The sequence below is a fragment of the Pelodiscus sinensis genome, chromosome 17 (assembly GCF_052426305.1).
Source record: "Pelodiscus sinensis isolate ZL-2025 chromosome 17, ASM5242630v1, whole genome shotgun sequence".
In the NCBI taxonomy this organism is placed as follows: Eukaryota; Metazoa; Chordata; order Testudines; family Trionychidae; genus Pelodiscus; species Pelodiscus sinensis.
This window is the reverse complement of record NC_143068.1, coordinates 20,176,676-20,196,292: the sequence shown is the minus strand read 5'-3', so window position 1 is coordinate 20,196,292 and position 19,617 is coordinate 20,176,676. Positions and strand designations below refer to the sequence as shown.

The window sequence follows — 19,617 nt, the reverse complement described above, 5'->3', positions numbered from 1 at the left end:
GTGGCAGGGGATTGGGCTACAGGGTCTGGGAGGGGACATGGGTGCATCATTGGAGGGAGGGCTGGGGTGCCAAAGGCAGGCTCTGGCTAGGAGGCACTTACCTAGGCAACTGCTGACCAGCAGCCCAGCAGGTCCCTCAGGCGGGCTTCTGGCCTGCCACTCAGAGCGGCCAGTGGCAGGGGTGACTGGGAGCTGCAGGATTGTGCTGGGTGAGACAGCACATGAAGCCTCTCCTCCCCCCTCAATTACAGCAGTGCTCAGAGATGCACAGACCTTCACAGCTGGCTGCTCTGAGTGACATATCATGGCAGAGTAAGTAAGGAGCCTGGTCAAGGCTCCCACTGGGCCATGGGCCAGATCTAGTGGCTTGGCAGGCTGCATCTGGCCCAGGGACCTTATTTTGCCCAGTCCTAATCTAGAAAGATACTGATCACTCAATGTGGGTAAATATTTGCTTCAACTCTCAGCAAGGTCAGCACCTTCCTAACGTGCTCGGTACCCTCCAGGACTGAACTTTTAGCAGACCCTGATTAGGCAAGGTCTCTAACTTTAAGCACGAGATGTTTCATCAAGTCTAATGGGGTGTCTCTAGTGTTTACAGTTTATACACTTAAGTAACTTGCTGAAGAACAGCTTTAGGAGCCATTTCGTACTGAAGAAATACACTATTTCATTACATCTGCATGGAATGGCTACTGTCACATTCACACACGTCAAATCTCAAAGCTCACGTGTTCTTGATGCAAACTGTCTTGTGCCCCAAAGAAATTTAAAATAAGATTTTGAAAAACAAAATCATTGACTGCCCAAAAATGGAAACATCTTTACATGGAGGCAAGATCTTCTCATGCCAAAAAAGTGAGCCTCTTTTCAATTTCAACTCCACTGAAGTTCCAGGGAGAGGCAGGGGTGGTGTCAAATGAGAAATTAAAGGCTTGATTTTTGAACTTTTCACATTCCTCCCCTCAACCAACACACACACACATTCACTCTAAAAGTCAAGATGGAACAGTCCTTTCACCTGCATTGTACTGATACACAAGCTTCTGTGGATCACAAACTGGCTGAGCGCGGCAGATCTTTTGTAGCTGTTCCTTCCATGCACCATCAGTAACCGGCCCAGATGTTTAAACTGAGTGATAGAGAAATCTGCTGCAAGGGATGCTTGTTTTCCTTCCTATGTAGGTCAATAAATCAAAGACCATGAGATCACAAGATGACACAAGGTTAAGAAACACCATTTATGTTAATACATGCCTACACAGTATGGACAGTAAAAATACCAACCTCTCCCACCCCCAAGCACATGTTTTAACAGGAGTGGATGAGAAAAACATCATCTTAGGATCTCTATTACCTCCCACCCCCCAACACTTATGCAATGAATTAAAAAGACCATACAGAGACAAATCTGAACTCTTATTCGGTTTCATGGGTCAAACCCAGAAGGAAGGTCTGCAAATTAGAGTTCATAGCACACATGTTCATGAGACACTAACATCCCATTCGTTACAATATGCTAATGGAATATAGCCACTGTCAGTATCACAAGTACTTGAATGAAAATGTGTGGATAAGAAGTGTACTACAGTGGCGATGAAAGATAACAGGATACCACCATTTACTGGGCCAGCAAATTTGTTGTAACAACATTTTAGGCTCACAAGGTTGCTTTCAAACATAACCCTGGTTTTATTTTTTGGCTCATTTAATGCACAGCCTTTATACTGTTTGCAAATGCCTTCCTTTGGTTTCAAGATATGTAGGAGTTGTGTACAGTACGTGGCAGGCTCCTGATCCAATAATCACTGTTTTTCCGATTAATACAAAATATTTCTAATGAATTCATTGTACAACCGGTTCAGCTCAGATGTTCTGAGCATCTATTTATGGTGATGAAGTGAAAATGAACTAGCCAGGTCTGATTATGTAGAATCCTCTAGTAGATATCAATGTGAATTTTGCTAAACCATTGCCCAGTTTACTAAACTATTTTTCATCTGAACCTGCAAAGGACCAGTGTTTTTGGCCTGACAACTTTTTTTTTTTTTTAGGGCTGTTTCTCTATCTCTGACATAGCTTCATAAGAAATCAATAAAAGGGACACTTGGAAACTACCCTTTGCCTTTCTATGACAAGTTGTATCAGATATGATGTGTGCTTCATAATCTCACCTTTCCTTCAACTCCAACGCCACAGTCAGCCTCTTGAATCATGCTGACATCATTCCCTCCATCACCTGCATGTCAGAGCACAGAAAAAAGGGCAGGGAATATGGTCAGAGTCACTTATTACAGCTACTAAATATACACAAATTAATACGTTCATAAACTTCACAGCCAGAAAGGGTATTTGCCCATGAGGAATTTGAACAAAACCATTAGATTTTGAGATGTTCAAAGCAAGGTAGGAGGAATTGATGCTCTACCTTTTAAATAAGAATTGGGTGTTCAAACGACATGCATGATTTTTCACAGAGTCATAGGATCAGAATGGACCACTAACTCATTTAATCTGATCTCCTATATCACACGGGCTACAAAAATTTCACCCAGAATACTGAAGTAAAGTTAGTAGCTTGACTCAGAATTGGAGCTTCAGAATGAATGTTGTTGCAACCACGTTCATCCCAGGAAACGAGAGAGAGAAAGAAAGGTCAATGAAGTTCTATCTTTTATTGGTCCTAAAAAGGTATTATCACACAGCTTTACAATGTATATACTTTCCAGATGAAATACAAACTCTTCACAAATGTTGAGTTTTGCAAAAAGATGTTTTTCTCTTTCCCCTACCCCGACTTCTTACGTACCCTGCATATGCAGTTTCAGTTTATAAGTTATTCCACAAAGAACACTTTCGTTTTATTTGTTATTTCTTGTTACCACTGATGTCACAAGGTGTCACAATATATTTCCACTTCCATCATGAAATGAAAGAAGACTGCTTGGTTCAAAAACAGAAGAGTTGCCATACCAGGTCACATTAGTCTTCCAACTACATAATAATAAGGGAAAGTTCTTCCTAACTTGAGCCGTTAGTGGCTGGTTTATGCCCTAAAGCACTGGTTTTCAAACTTTTCCCCTCATCACCCAGTTGAAGAAAATCGTTGATGCTCGCGACCCAACATAATTTGACTAGAGGGTCAGCTCCGGGGTGGAGCTAAGGATAAGAGCTTGGGTGTGTATAAGGGGGCTCTGGTTTTGGGGGTGTCAGGGCTGAGGTAGGAGGGGTTTAATTCTCCTGACCAGGAGCCACTTGAGGTAACAATAAAAATCATCTTTCTGACTTCTTTATGCAATAAAAAGCAAAAGGATTAAGGCCCTTGTTTTTCCTTTGGTGAGCACTTAAATCAGGAAAAGAAAATAGTGTACTGTATATTCATAAAAAAATAATCCTTAAAATTACCTACTAACTTATATGGTTTTCTCCATTTTGGAAGAATTGAATCTGTTTCTCTTCAACAGGTCAAAAATTAGTTCCAAGACAAGTGAATATAAAAATGAGCCTGAGCCTGACAGAGACACCATCAAATTTAGCATTTCTCCTCAATTCCTCACCTACTGCGCAGGTCAGTTTGCCTGTTCTTTCCTGGAGCAAGCGCACGATCTGGGCCTTCTGTGTAGGAGCACATCGGCAGCATACCACAGCTGGACACTGGCAAGCCAACTCCATAAACTCGTACTCATAATATTTCAGACACACCTGTTTCACAGGAGAGGGAAAGTTCAAACATGATTTGACTGCATAAATTTCCCCAAATCAAATCACACACATAGTACCCATGGGATGTCTACAAAGCTGCCATAAGAGTTGGGAGTTTACCTCTAGGGAGTCACCCGAAATCACAAGCGCACAGTCATGTTTCCGACGGAATGCATTCAGCTCCAAATGAGCTTCTCCACGGTTAGTAACCTGGAAATAAGTAAAGCATCTGAGAAAGTATGGGATTGGTGACCACAAAATAAATTAATACAATCCTGAACCCTCATTCCAGCCCCTTGGCAAATCAATCAGGTTATCAAACATACTTCTGACTAGAAAAGGAACCAAAAAACAGGGTGAAATTAAGGTCCACATCTCAATTTCCTTTGTGTGCATGTAAACTGGGGCTTACATCCCCTCTTTCCACAAGCAAACCTCAACTCTCCTGCCTTTGTCAAGGAGTGCGGTTTGAATATGCCCAAGAATTTTGAAGATTTTGGTCTAAAACTGTATTGGAAAGAACAGAAATTCACCAGACTTCTTACGAAATACACATCATTATACTTTTTTCCCGAGCCTTTCAAAAACCAATTCCGGGTTTCTTATTGGTATCTGCAGAATTTAGCAGCACAGGCCTTTTGCTCATGGGTGCTGAACTAAATGGTTCAATATGTGTGCTGGTTTAAGGATTACAGTGATGCAACAGCCTGGAAATGGACTAAGAGGTGCCATTAACTCAGGAATATTTGGAACCATGAGAACACTGTCCTCCTAGAATCTCAAACATTGTCCTTCTGGAATCTCAAACATTGTTAATCTCAATTATCATCAGTGACCTGCCCAATTTCACTATTACCTCTGCTTATAGGACTTGAAGTTATCAATCAAAGTGGTTCCCAAACTTTTTGACCCATAGCCCACCCTGCTCAACGCAAACCTTTCCGTAGGCCACCAGCCACCTACCTATGATGACTAGATATTTTTGCTTGTATCTTAAATACTACATTATTCATATTAGGCTACTGGAGTATAAAAACATTAATATACAGATATATATAAGCAGTAAGAAAGGAAATATTAATAAAAATCAAAATAATTAAACAGATTAAGCGCTTTTTCATGTTAGTTTCCCAAACTTAGTTTTAAATCAAGTAAAAAATTAATTTGTCAAAAACAAAAGGTTTCAACATTGTTTTTATTTATGGCAGGAGAGGGGAACATTTTTTGGTTCGGGGCCACTGACCCAGGGAAAAATCAGTTGGAGGCCACACAAAAGTGAGAGGCGACCCCCGACCCCAGCAACCCTCCATCCCTCACTAATATGGCCCCCAATTGAGACACCTTACTCCCCTTGCGCACCAGCCTCATTGGGGGGTGGGAAGACCAAGGTTCGGAGCTTCCCACAGGCCAGATTAACTCTTTTGATGTCCTGGGATTAGTAGATTCTGAGCACCACCATCCCTAACCCCAGGAGATTCAATGTGCAGGAGGAGGCTGCCAGGGAGTAGGATAGGGATAAGGGAAGGGATGAAGTGGGGAATCTGTGGGTGGTAGGTAGGTGCTGGAGTGGTCTGAGAGTGGGGGTTTGGCAGGAGTTTGGGTGCAGGGTGGGGGTTAGGGTGTGAGGTCTGGCCAGGAAGAAGGGTGCAGAAGCAGGCTGGCGGTGCATGCGAGGTGTTGGCAGGAAGGTGTGTGTCAGAGTGATGGGAGGGCATGGCATCTGGGCATGAAGAGGATGGGGGGGGGGTACTTAACCTGGCTCTGTGCCCCCTGCCACTCCCTGATACCACCTCCTGCTGCTCCTACTGGCCATGATTCTGGCCAATGGGAGCAGCGGAAAAAGCCTCCAGGTAAGCGGTTTCCTTGCTGCTGTTCTCCCAGCTGGGGGGAGGGGAGGTGGCAGTGCATGGAGCCGCTTGTTCCCCCCACAAACCAGATCTAGCCCACAAAGCTCAGGGCTTCCCCCTAGCAGCAGGAAGCCAGAGCTCATGCTACAACCTCATGGCGGGGGAGGACCATGTGGTTAGAGCACTAGCATGTGCGCCTTGCTGCGGGGTGGGCGGGGGGTGGCACTAAGCCTTGAGCTGCAATCCACCTGCAAGGCAGCTGGTGTGTATCCTGCTTGTGCTAAATCATTGGCCAGGAACCATCCTTGGGGGTGCAGAAGCAGGAGCCAACAGGCTGGAAGGAGAACTCTGGAGGCAATGCATTATAGCCTGCCTGCAGGTTGGGGTATTTTATCCCTTCTGACCCCTTGAACAAGTCCAGAGAGGGGTGAGTTTCACCTGTAGGGAATAACTATACACTGCTCACCAGTCTGAATATATGAATGTCCTGGGTCCTGGTTACCAAATGAGCATTCTTTGCTGTACAAGTAGCTGTTTCTAGCTTATCCCCTGTCAGCATCCACACCTGAAATTCAAAATATTTTTATATCAGAAAATTAGCACAAAACTATACACGATGTTTACAAAGGAACTTCTAGGAGCTCTGATCCTTCTGCATGCATGTAAATAGACCACGTTTACAACAGAATACATGTGGTCTTCAACAAATTCCTCTTATAACAGAGTCCCATTAAAAAGAGCAGGGAATTCCTCTTCTCACAAAGGGATTAAGGGGTTTGAAAAATGCTTCACTGCACAGTGGGTTGTGAAATTTGCACATTTTTCTACCTGCCATTTCAAGACTCCACTGAAAATACAAAATGTAACTGAAAAGGGAGATCCTCTGAACATATCCTCATTTGCAGCCAAGTTTTATGTAGAAATCTTTAGTCTCAGCTGCAGATAGATCCTGCTTGGCTTGCCTGAAATACAGATGATGCCACTGCAGTGATTTCACCACTCATGTATGTGAAAGAAACTAAACATAAAAAAATCACCATATTGGGTCATACCAATAGTCCAAATACATCACTATCCTGTCTTCAAATAGTAGCCAGTATCAGCTGCTTCAGAGAATATGAACAGAACAGAGCAGTTTAAGTGGTTCAGTCCTCTGTTGTCCAGTCCCAACTTCGGACAGGAAGAGGTTTAGAGACACCTAGAGCAGAGGGCTGCATCCTTGACCATCTTGGCCAATAGCTATTGACAGAGCTATCTTCCATAAACTCATGGAGTTCTTTTTATACTCCTAGCCATCCCAACATCCCCGGGCAATGGGTTTCATTGGCTGACCAGGAGTTGTGTGAAGAAGCGCTTCCTTATATTGTCTGAGACCTGCTGCCTATTAACTTCATTGTGCGAAGTAAAAAAATAAACACTTCCCCTATTAAATTTCTCCACACCAGGATTTTATAAGCCTCTGTCATTCCCTATTAGCTGTCTCTTTTCCAGGTTTAAACAGCCCCAGTCTTTTTAATCTCTCCTTGTATGGAGAGATTACATTGCCCTAATAAAATGAAACTGAAGACAGTGTATGTGGAAACAATTCAGTCATTCACAGTGGACATGAGAAAGCTCTGTGACCAGCAGTGTTGACCAATATTTGCTATAATCTGGCAGGGATTTTCCTCAAAAGTGTAAATATTTTGGGTTTCAGCTCTTTTTAATGGGTAAATTAAATTCCCCAGGCATTTCCCAGTTGGAACAGATCAAATGAAGATCCACTTGTTTGTTTCATTCACTAAAAGCAGTTTAATAAGCTAAGTCTAGAAAGGACTCCTATTGTCATTAACAAGACAGCATAATAAAGAAAAAAAACAAATAGCTCCACAACGAATTAGAAAACTGCCCTCAGTCTTCATACTCCATTGACAGGCAGAATCCTAAAGAAAACCAACAGGAGAACATCTACTGTAAATTGCAGCAATATGTATATTGTCACTAACAGGGCTATCCTTTCAGCATCCAGCCAGTGACTTTAGCCAAGTTAAAAACAAAACCAAACATTTTTGGAACAAATAGTCAAGATTTAACTATGGAAACTACGGGAACTGTATTGTTTGTTTGACCTACTCAGTGATATGTGCAAAGGTATGTTAATATTAGAGATGGCACCAAACCCAAACCATTTATTGAGAACCCCTTTCCTTACCCTTTCTTTCCCTCCCCCCCCCCAAAAAAAAACCCAAACAGCTTCAGGAGTTCAGACAAATGGAGGACTGGATCTGAAACAGTCTAGGTTTGACTCTGCATTGCAATGCATAGTTGTGTCTATTTTCTATTTGAAACAGAGCAATCAAAATGGTAACCTTTTATCTAACTCTCCACCCCCACCTCTGGGTACTACAGGTGGGAACCTCCCTCACCGGTCCCCAAGGAGGGAGTTTGCCAGATCAGGAGAGGTCAATTCTGGCCTCTTTGTTGACAGACTCAGGGCTCTCTTAGGGCCTCTCAGTAGACCCTGGCAGGCTCTGCGGTCAGTGCTGCTGGGCTGCTACCACTGGTCTCCACAGCTAGTGCGTGGGGTCCTGGCTCCCTGGCCAGCACCAGCTGCTAGGCTCCATGCCACCGGGCTCCTGGGAGACACTAATCCAGGGGCTCTCTTGTTCAGCAACATTCATGGTCCTGCTAGACCATAGATGTTGCTGGACCACAGAAGTTCAACCTGTAGTTCCAAAACCACCCAAACTTAGAATCTGAATGACAAAATATTGGGGGAAACCAGAGTCAAACCATAATCATCCCTGGCTTTACCCATGTACATAGGGTTAATTCCGTAGGTATAAAAGTTATTTTGATCTATCAAGCCAAAAAGGACTTTTAAAAAACTCTTGTGCATTATTCTTTTTGGTTCATACTCCCTCTGGTGGCTTTATATCTGGTGGCTTTATATCAAAAAAATTCATACTTGTGTGCTTCCACCTCAATACTCAAAAACTTACACATTATATTCTGAGTGTCAGAGGAGAGAGGAGATAACACTAGCTCTCCTTTAACTGCGTGTTTCATGCAGCCAAGACTACTTCAGCTGACTCTTTAAACGTAACTTACATAGATTCTATTTTGGTTCTGGCTGCATACTTGGTTTCTTTGTATATTAAAAAGTTTGGGGCGATGGGGAGACATTTTAATGTGCTCAGTTAATACTAAGTTAGTAAGTGCTAAGTACTAACTTAGCACTTAGCTCTTTATATAGTCAAAGGACTGTATAAAAACACTAGCTTAGCTGTTAGGGGATAATGATATCATCACTGAATCAGAGCATATAGGGTCATCATTTGTATGTCCCTCTGCACTTTCATTAACTAACAGAGCAGAGGAAACAATAGATAAGAAGGCTGTTTCTTGGCCCAGCAATATACATAGTTTCTTTGTTGCTAGGGTCTCATTCTACGGTTGGTGAAAAAATAATTTTGCATGAACAAGGATTTCACATGCCACTGCTGGTCACCTACTGCATGAGTCACTCTCAGTGGAGATCAGAATTTTATCAGGGTTTATTATTAGAGAGACTCATTTACTTCACATGTCTACCCTGAGTGTCTGGCCTCCCCCAAGTGTCTGGCCATTATCAATTGCACTGTCAGTTAGACCAAGTTTTTGTATTCCATTTCTAGGTTAGCCAAACCTTAATGCCAGCATTTCTCAGGGTCTCCAGAGTAGGTCTGACATCTGCCTGCAGCTGATCTTCCACTCCAGTCAGACATAGCAGCTCCATCTCCATCTCCAGGCTCTCAATCACAGTGGCTACCTTCAGCGAGCGATCGTGCACGCTTAGCTTCGCCTGAACGTAGCGTGCCTGAGAATAGCACAAGACATGCACCTAGTCATTGTAATTCACACCAAGAATGTTTATGGGTCTCTGGTCACGACACAACTCAGGCCCCCCCAAGGATATAGGCTAGTTCCGCTTCAAGGATGTCCTCTGTAATATCTGCTTGAGGTTAACCCTATAGTGCAAAAACATACAAGGCTAAACAGATCTTTCCTGGGAGATCCTATCATTCTGAACACTTATTATTCAAATTTGCCAGTGAGATGCACAATTACCTTATCTGTGTTCAAAAATAGTTCTTCAGAGATGAATCTTGAAATTTGGCTCATCAAGACTTACAGGTCTACTGGTACCTTTTCCACTTTATGCTTGCCTTATGAATGACGTTAAAAAGGGATCCCAAACACTTCGATCCTCCTCAGGATTTGGCCAGATTGCAGTAAGTAGGCAAATCAGCCAATCAGCCTGGAGTTCCATACACAAGAAACTGAAGCCCCCATTTTCCAAACAGAAAGTACATAGCATTCTTTTACTATCTCTTGTTTCGCAAATGTCAGGATACAAGAGTTTTCTCAGTGAATTAAAACCTGGCTAACCAGAACTGAATGCTGGCAAAAGTAAAATGGCAACAGAGGCAGGATTCCTGGGATGTCAATCTCTAAAATTGGATCTTGGGGAGACTGCAGAAACAGCAGGACTGCTTGCACAACACACAGTAGACACCTCCAGCCAGGCGTGCTGTGGTGGAGGGGAGGAAAAGAAGCAACTGCCCCAGGGCCTGGTGATTCAAAAGGGCCTGGGACTCCTAGCTGCCGCCACCACTATTGCAGCAGCAGTGGCAGCAGAAGCCCCAGGTCCTTTTAGTCACCACCAGAGCACTACGCGGCACACTCCGGAATGCACTGAGGGCTGGCTGGGCAGAGGGTGGGGGGAACACATCACCATTTGGGCCGTGCAGAGGGCTGGTTAGAACATAAGAACGGCTGTACTGGGTCAGACCAAAGGTCCATCTAGCCCAGTATCCTGTCTACCGACAGTGGCCAGCACCAGGTGCCCCAGAGAGGGTGGACCGAAGACAACGATCAAGCGATTTGTCTCCTGCCATCTCTCTCCAGCCTCTGACAAACAGAGGCCAAGGACACCATTTTATCCCCTGGCTAATAGCCTTTTATGGACCTAACCTCCATGAAATTATCTAGCTTCTCTTTAAACTCTATTATAGTCCTAGCCTTCACAGCCTCCTCTGGCAAGGAATTCCACAGGTTGACTACACGCTGTGTGAAGAAGAACTTTCTTTTATTCGTTTTAAACCTGCTACCCATTAATTTCATTTGGTGTCCTCTAGTTCTTCTATTTAGGGAACTAATAAATAACTTTTCTTTATCGGCCCTCTCCACACCACTCATGATTTTATATACCTCTATCTTATCCCCCCTCAGTCTCCTCTTTTCTAAACTGAAAAGTCCCAGTCGCTTTAACCTCTCCTCATATGGGACCCGCTCCAAACCCCTAATCATTTTAGTTGACCTTTTCTGAACCCTTTCCAAGGCCAAAATATCTTTTTTGAGGTGAGGAGACCATATCTGTACACAGTATTCAAGATGTGGGCGTACCATAGTTTTATACAGGGGCAGTAAGATATTCTGTGTCTTATTTTCTATCCCTTTCCTAATAATTCCTAGCATCCTCTTTGCCTTTTTGACCGCCGCTGCACACTGCGTGGAAGTTTTCAGAGAACTGTCCACGATAACTCCAAGATCCCTTTCCTGATTTGTCATAGCCAAATTAGCCCCCATCATACTGTACATATAGTTGGGGTTATTTTTCCCAATGTGCATTACTTTACACTTATCCACATTAAATTTCATTTGCCATTTTGCTGCCCAATCACTGAGTTTGGTGAGATCTTCTTGGAGTCCCTCACAGTCTGCTTCTGTCTTGACTATCCTAAACAGTTTGGTATCATCCGCAAACTTTACTACCTCACTGCTTACCCCTTTCTCCAGATCATTTATGAATAAGTTGAAAAGGATTGGTCCCAGGACTGACCCTTGGGGTACACCACTAGTTACCCCTCTCCAATCTGAAAATTTACCATTTATTCCTACCCTTTGTTTCCTGTCTTTTAACCAGTTCGCAATCCAAGAAAGGACCTTCCCTCTTATCCCATGGCCATGTAATTTACACAAGAGCCTTTGGTGAGGGACCTTGTTAAAGGCTTTCTGAAAATCCAAGTATACTATATCTACTGGATCCCCCTTATCCGCATGCTTGTTAACCCCTTCAAAGAACTCTAATAGATTAGTAAGACAGGATTTCCCTTTACAGAAACCATGCTGACTTTTGTCCAACAAATTATGTTCTTCTACATGCTTCACAATTTTATTCTTTACTATTGTTTCGACTAATTTGCCCGGTACTGAAGTTAGACTTACCGGTCTGTAATTGCCAGGATCACCTCTAGAACCCTTTTTAAATATTGGTGTCACGTTGGCTACCTTCCAGTCCTTAGGTACGGAAGCTGATTTAAAGGATAGGTTACAAACCACAGATAATAGCTCAGCAATTTCCCATTTGAGTTCTTTTAGAACCCTTGGATGAATGCCATCCGGTCCCGGAGATTTGTTAACATTAAGTTTTTCTATTTGTTCCAAAACCTCCTCTAATGACACTTCAATCCGGGACAGTTGCTCAGATTCATCACCCACAAAGGACGGTGCAGATTCGGGAATCTCCCCAACGTCCTCAGCCGTGAAGACTGAAGCAAAGAAATCATTTAGTTTCTCCGCAATGGCTTTATCATCCTTGATTGCTCCTTTTATAGCTCGATCATCTAGGGGACCCACAGGTTTTTTAGCAGGCTTCCTGCTTCTAATGTACTTAAAAAACATTTTGTTATTTCTTTTTGAGTTTTTGGCTAGCTGTTCCTCAAAATCTTTTTTTGCTTTTCATTTTTACACTTGATTTGACAGTGTTTATGTTCCTTTCTATTTATCTCACTAGGATTGGACTTCCAATTCTTAAAAGATACCTTTTTGTCCTTCACTGCTTCTTTTACATGGCGGTTAAGCCACGGTGACACTGTTTTAGGTCTCTTGCTATGTTTTTTAATTTGGGGTATACATTTAAGTTGGGCCTCTATTATGGTGGGCCTACTCCTTCTGGGAACACAGAGCTCCTCCCCACCCACATCTGATCCAGGGGCCCAGCAATTCTGTCAGCTCCCCTTCCTCTAGCTGATGTGAAGAGCAGCATGTGACAGAGTGGGGAGAGGAACGCAGATACTACAATGACAACTCTGTGGGCATCACTTGCATGATTATAAAAATACAAACTTACTTCGAAGTCTTGATACTGCTCTTCAGTCAGGGACTTCTTCGCAACAACAAGAACCCGCAGGCCTTCTCTAGCCATGTTACCACACTGGAAAGAAGCGTCATATTGTAAACAATCACCCACATCACATTACTGATTTACATACAAGGTTTCAGAGATTGAAACAGCAGATATAATTCTAACAAAATAATTGTTCCAATCAAACAATCCTGTTGAATCCAGAACATCAGCATGACAAATTAACCAAAGGAGATCTCAACTTCTGTTTGTAGGCTATACCTCTGATCTGGAATGATGCTCCTTTCACAGCAATGTCAAACTGGTGTAGCAACTCCACTGACTTCGGTTACTTTGCTGATCTCAGTTACTTTGAATATATACCAAAATAAGAGGGAACGGAAGCCCATTGGTTTCAATAAGCATTGTATCTTTTGTTCACAAATTATTTGAAGGGATACTACAATATTGCTTGTAGTCAAATACAAAAATAACCATATTGCTATTGTGGAGACTATCACTATTTCTACCAGCACCATAGAATGGGTTTAAGCAGAGAGGTACAGAAAGACAATGCAATTCTTGGTTTTCCAAAAAGTAAACAGACCCAGCAGTTTAAAATAAAGCCAACTGCAGAATCTGGCCCAATTACCCGAGATAAATCTTGTGAGAAAGAGGAGTTACCAGACAAAGAATAAGAAACCTGGACCTGTGACTACTATAAGCCTGGAAAAATTCCATTTTGACTCCCAGAGTTATCCTGGATTAAATGGGGTGAATTCACCACTTGGCTTACTTTTAAATTGACACAGACTACCTCTACATTACCGATGCGATCCATGCTAGGAGATTGATCCATTGGCTATTGATTTAGCAGGTCTAGTGAAGACCTGCCAAATCGCCTGCAGGTTGCTTTCCAATCAACCCTGTTACTCTACCCCAGACAAGAAGAGTAAGGGAAGTCTATGGGAGAGTTTCTCCCATTGACCCTCCATGATGTAGACCTGGCATTAACTCAACTTAAGGTATTGTCAGCTCCACCTACCTTACTGAATACCTTAAGTTGATGTTCTGCTGTAGTGTGGATGTAGCCTAATGATGGGCCTGTATCTGGTTACAGGTTAATTCAACCAAAATTGTCAAACCAAACAATCTTTTTTCTAAGTACATTTTAACAGCTACTTTAGCCTGCTCCACCAATGTAAGGCAGGAACTTAGTCATGTGTAGCCATGGAATAAGGAGCACTTGCCTGAAGAAGTAAGTATTCTACATCTAAGAAAGAAAGACTACTATGTACCTCTTCCTCTAGCCAGTCATTGTATTGCACGATGCCAGCCATGACTACATCAGCTCCCTTCATGTAGAAAGTTATTTCTCCTGTTGACTCATCCTGAAAGAGAAAGAAAATGGTGTAAGTTTATGGTTCAATTATCTACCGCAGGCAGCAAGATACTTTATGCAAGGATTACCAACTTCTTGTCAACAATAGGTGATACTGACTCAGACCAAGGAGCAGGTTGTATTCACACTATTCTATACAGAAATTGGCCACTTCCTTTTCTAATGCTAATCATTTGTGCGACTATCATCATCATTACACTGGTGCATTTCATTTTCATTCTGGAAATCAAGTTTGATGTTTACACTTAACAGGGAAAAATTAAGTAACAAATAAATGGAATTTAACAGCGTGAAATAAATCTAAACTGCTCCCTGTATAATAATTATGCTGTTCACTATAATTAAAACTCAGGCCTGCCACAGGGAGGTTAGGCTATTGCCTGTCTCACCTGATGTGACTAATTTCTGGATTGCAAGCAAAGCATATTTGCATTGCTACAAACTCATAATCCTTTCTGAGCAGGCAAATGTCTAAGGAGGTCACAGTTGTTAGTAAGGTGCGCTAATGGAAACACTGGCAAACTCTGCAAAGGAGGTCAAGCAATGAGCTAGGAGGTTCACTGTAAAGCAAAATAGCATCTGTGGGAGGAGAAAAAACTGAAAAGAAACAATGAAGGTTTGGAGAGAAACGTTAGTGAATGAAGAAAACCAAAATATTTTTCAAAGACAACAGGAATAGGGGAAAAAAGCAATGTTTGCAACTTTCTCCAATTAAGTTAAATGATACAAAATTGCTTTCTGTTCTATTACACAAGACAGTGGAGTATGGTGCTATAAAATAGCACTGCCTCAAGAATGCCTAGGAGACCCAGAGGAAATAGGGATTTAAAACAAAGAAACCCTGTTTTTTAATCTCTTCCTGCTCCCCGTTTCTCAACTGGCAATTCAATAAGGCAGGAAAGACATTTTAATGATGGGGATTAGTGACGATGGGTCTTGTGGAAGAGGGACTGGACTGAGAAATGGGTGAAAGCCTGGCACATGAGTACTGGACAGGGTGATTTCCACAAAGGGGGTAGCGTGGAGAAAGAAAGAATTAACATGAGAATGAAAGGAAGAAATGGATCCCTTTGCTGAAGAAAGTCCATGGGAGTGTTGGATATTCAGAACCTCTGAGTATGAAAACACTTTTATTCAGGTCTCTGCTTTGGGAATTAGGTGCCTAGCTTTAGCTGCTTGTGTTTGAACACTATTGCTTAAGTCTTTTTGAGACCTTTACCAGGAACATGTGGTGGTTCTTACAGGTGCATTACAAACTATTTCTAAGGCATGAGGTTGAATGCCCATGTATTCAGAGTTCATGCATTCGGTTATCAAATTCTACAGGGCACCAAGAAAACCCAGATCATGCTTAGTTTAAAAAAATTAAGCTTTCTGGCACTAGCAAAAAAATTCATGCATTAAATTATTTGATTAAGAAAAAGTGTTTAACGACATCTCTGTAGGAAACTGAATAATAAAGACTCCGCTTCCTGTGCTATAGAATTGGCTTAAGATAGTTTATAAATTTTGTCCAATATAAATATTGTATCAACTATCTCCTTGCATTAGTCATTTCCTCTTGCAGAGTTCAACAGGAGGTTAGCACGTTCTCATATTATGGCAAAATCACACTATAAATCTACAGAGAGATTTGCCAGTTGTATTGTTTTGGAGCTACATCTTTTTCCAGCGTGGTCTGCTTCTGGCTATAGTTCAAAGGCCTCTCTCTATTCCAGATATGACAATAGTGCTATCTTTGTTACAAAACAAATATTCCACGTGCGTGTGGGACGAAAAACAGAGTGGAAAATTTTGTGGTCAACAAACAAATATATTTTTAATGCAAATCTTCTCTTAACATGAAGATAAGCAAGTAAACAGTGCTGTAACGAGGGTGGCTGCTTTGTTATATTAAGACTTCTTAGAACTGGAATAACCAACCACCAAACAATGACAGTTGATCATGTGGAATAAGCAAATATTGCCAAACTGTCTTAAATCAGGCAACATCTGCTACTTGTGAATTTACACTGCCACGTTAGCCCTCATCTGCTAAAGAAGTTTACAAGTTATCACAGTAATAGTACAAAGAATTTTTACAAAAGGCAGAGAAGGCAGGAATCTCAGAGAAGTTCAACCACAGAATTATCTGGCTCTGTGTGGGACTCTCTGGATGAAATTCTATGGCCTGTTTTATACAGGAGGTCAGACTAAATAGTCACACTGGTCCCTCCAGGTGCTAAAATCTGTGGGTCTATAGGATAAACTAGACAGGAGGAAATTGGCTGTATACTTTATTTGGATATTTTTCTGAAGTCTTCCAGAAGCTTACAGCTTCAAGGAAGAGATTTTAGAACTGTTTTTCCAGCTATGAATTTCTTTTAGATATTTAACTACTCAATAAGCTATTCCCTCTCCTCCACCACCTCTTATCAACAGTTAAGACACTATTTTTAAAATTAATATTGATGAAATAACTGGTTCAGCTGCACTCAATTAATTTGATATTTGTAGGTAAAAAGCAATGTTTGGTACCTGCACTGGCATAAAAATATATAAAATTTTACTTCACAACTAGTAATTGTTAAACAAAAAGTTTTTTTGTAAGTAGGAATGAAAACTTTGTTTGAAGACAGGAACTCAGAGCCTGCAGAAACACAGTACGTGAGGGTTCCCACACAGCTAGCACATGCTAATTAAAATCTGTTTCAGTTCAAAACAGAGGACAGAGCTCATTTGGTTGTTTAACCACACAATGTTGAAGGAATAGGGTTCACAAGCCCTAACACTTCCATCCTGACACCACAACAGCGTAGCAGACTAGACACTCAAGATTTTAGGCCCGGTGATGGTCCCAAATGTAATGAACAAGAGTTTTGCCATTCTTTTCAAAGAGATCACACCTAACATGCACTGTATATTTGAAATATTTTTAATTAGACAATGAGAGTTGTGGCTTATGGTTACCTTAAAAATTAGGATGGAATTCAGAATCCTGGCCTGTGAGGTCTAAAGCCACCTTAAGTGATCGTAAGATTGTCTGAGAGGAAGGAAAAGCAGGAAGCTCTCTAAAGCTCTCCTTTTGACTGAAAAAAAATTAAAAAATAATGAATAGTCCTGCAAGACCATAGAGACTAAGAAAAAATGTAGATAGTATTATGAGCTTTCATGGGCACAACCCACTTCAGATGAATAGAGTTAGGGGTCCAGGTTGCAAAATAAATAGCAAAGAAAGAGAGGGAATGGGAAAGGAAAGAGAAGGAAAAAAATGGGAAAAAAATTATTAGTGTGTCCATGCTAAATGAAGGTGATAGAGTGGATTCTGAATACTCTTAAGTACCCGGTGCTTGGCTTTTTATGTCATTAGGATGAGGAATGCAGCAGGTAATCCAGTTAAAGTCTTCCTGCTTCTGACATACTTAAACATTTTTTTGCCATTACTATTTGAGCTTTTGGCTAGCTGTTCAAGGCTTTTTGGCCTTCCTAATTATATTTTTACACTTCAATTGACAGAGTTTACACTTCTTTCTATGTTCCTCTAAGGATGTTAAATTGCAGTTATCTGGCTAATCATGTAGTCGATACAATTTGTATTGACTACACAATTAGTCGATAAGGACCGCTTTGCAGAGCTGCAGAAGCGGGTAGCTCCAGGAGCCACCCAGGCTGCAGCTCTGCATTTTAACGTAGTAAGAGCCCAGCAGTCCTTACTACATTTAAAATGCAGCGGTGCAGCATCACAGATCAGCGCAAGCTAGGACTGCTCAGTCCTGCTTGCACTGAGTCCAGGAGCCCCTGTTCGTGGTGGCCTGGGTTGCTCGTGGGCAGGAACTACTCTGGCGGCAGCCCCTGTCTGCAGCCAGCCCTGTCTGCCATGAACAGGGACTGCTGCGGGCTGCTGCTGGAGTAGCTTCTGTTTGCGGTGGCCAGAGCCCCTGGAGCAGCCACTGTGCACATCCACCCCAGGCCGCCGTGAACAGGGGCTCCTGGAATCAGCACAAGCCAGAACTGAGCTGGGACCCTGTGGACAGGAGCTGCTGCTGAAGCAGCTTCCCCTATCCCTCCCTTCCCCCAGCTGTCTCTGATATAGGCAGTAGGGAGTAAAGGGGAGGGAGGGGGGACAAGCTGCACCATGGAGACGGTGCTGGAGGGAACCAGCTTTTAAGTCAGTACCCGCAGCACCAGCTTCTGTTCCCCCACTGCCTCTCATAGAGACAGCAAGGATGGAAGGAGGAAGTAGTTGATACGCCAGCTGACTACTTGCTAACATTCCAATTTTCCTCACTAGGTTTAACTTCCAGTTTTTAAATTATGCCTTTTTATCTCTCACTGCTTCTGTATTGTTGTTAAACCATGGTGGCACTTTTTGGGTTTTCTTACTATGGTTTTTGATTTGGGGTATACATTTAAGTTGAGCCTTTATTATGGTGTCTTTGAAAGTTTCTATATAGCTTGTAGGGTTGCCAGGTGTCCGGTATTTACCTGAACAGTCCGGTATTTTTGCCTCCTGTCCGGTAAAAAAAATTCAGAAAATACCGGACACCTAAGCGGTCCAGTATTTTCTGATTTATTTCCCCAGCCAGGAGGCGCAAATGCCAGGCACCTGGCAATCCTATAAACACTCAGCGCCCGGTCCCCCCCGCCCTCCCGCCACACACACCCCGACCTCATGCTTACCTGGTTCCGCAAGGCTGCCAGCACAAAATGGTTGCCAGCAAAAAGACCAAGTTGAAACAATGACTCCTCTGGGTCTTGGTACTCAACCGCTCCCTTGTTCCTATCCCTGCACTCATGCTTAAAGGGGATATGCTGTTTTATTTTAATATAATTTTCTTTTTTTTTTTGCTCAATAAGTCTTGGAGTCCTTCCGCCCCCCCTCCCCCCCAGCAACTTTGGTCTCCCCCTCCTCTTTTTTGGGGGGGAGGGGTGGAGGGTTTGGTATTTTTGTTCAAACCATCTAGCAACCCTAATAGCTTGTAGGGATTTTACTTTTATCACTGTACCTTTTAATTTCTGTTTAACTAACCTCCTCATTTTTGTATAGTTCCCCTTTCTGAAATTAAATGCCACAGTGCTGGGTCGTTGTGGTGTTTTTCCTACCACACAAATGTTACATTTAATTATATTATGGTCACTATTTCCAAATGGTTTAGCTATATTCACCTCTTGCACCAGATCCTGTGTTCCACTTAGAACTAATTAAAAAATTGCATCTCCTCTTATGGGCTCCAGAATCAGCTGCTCTGAAGCAATAATTTAAGTTGTCAAGAAACTTTATCTCTACAGCCTGTCCCGAGAAGACATGTACCCAGGCAATACATGGGATAGTTGAAATCTCTCGTTATTATTGAGGTTTTTTATTTTTATAGCCTCTCTAATCTCCCTTACAAGTCACAGTCACTATCATCATCCTGATCAGATGGTCAGGACTATATCATTATTGCTATATTCTTATTATTAGAGCATGGAATTACTATTCATAGAGATTCTTTGGAACAGTTCGGTTTATTTAAGATTTTTACTTCATTTGAGTCTAC

At 42.2% G+C, this 19,617-nt stretch overlaps 1 protein-coding gene across 4 annotated transcripts in view; it reads right to left on the bottom strand.

Annotated features, from left to right (window-relative positions):
* Positions 1–19,617, bottom strand: part of ATP9A (ATPase phospholipid transporting 9A) — a 117,287-nt gene that overhangs the window by 14,222 nt on the left and 83,448 nt on the right. For all 4 annotated transcript variants that reach the window (XM_075901191.2, XM_075901190.2, XM_075901189.2 and 1 more), the window contains exons 16-23: positions 13,995–14,087; positions 12,703–12,786; positions 9,217–9,387; positions 6,016–6,114; positions 3,823–3,912; positions 3,558–3,702; positions 2,175–2,239; positions 1,022–1,177 (exon numbers count right to left, since the gene is read on the bottom strand). In XM_075901191.2, coding sequence (XP_075757306.2) covers positions 1,022–1,177; positions 2,175–2,239; positions 3,558–3,702; positions 3,823–3,912; positions 6,016–6,114; positions 9,217–9,387; positions 12,703–12,786; positions 13,995–14,087 — 903 coding nt within the window. The remainder of the gene's footprint in view (positions 1–1,021; positions 1,178–2,174; positions 2,240–3,557; positions 3,703–3,822; positions 3,913–6,015; positions 6,115–9,216; positions 9,388–12,702; positions 12,787–13,994; positions 14,088–19,617) is intronic.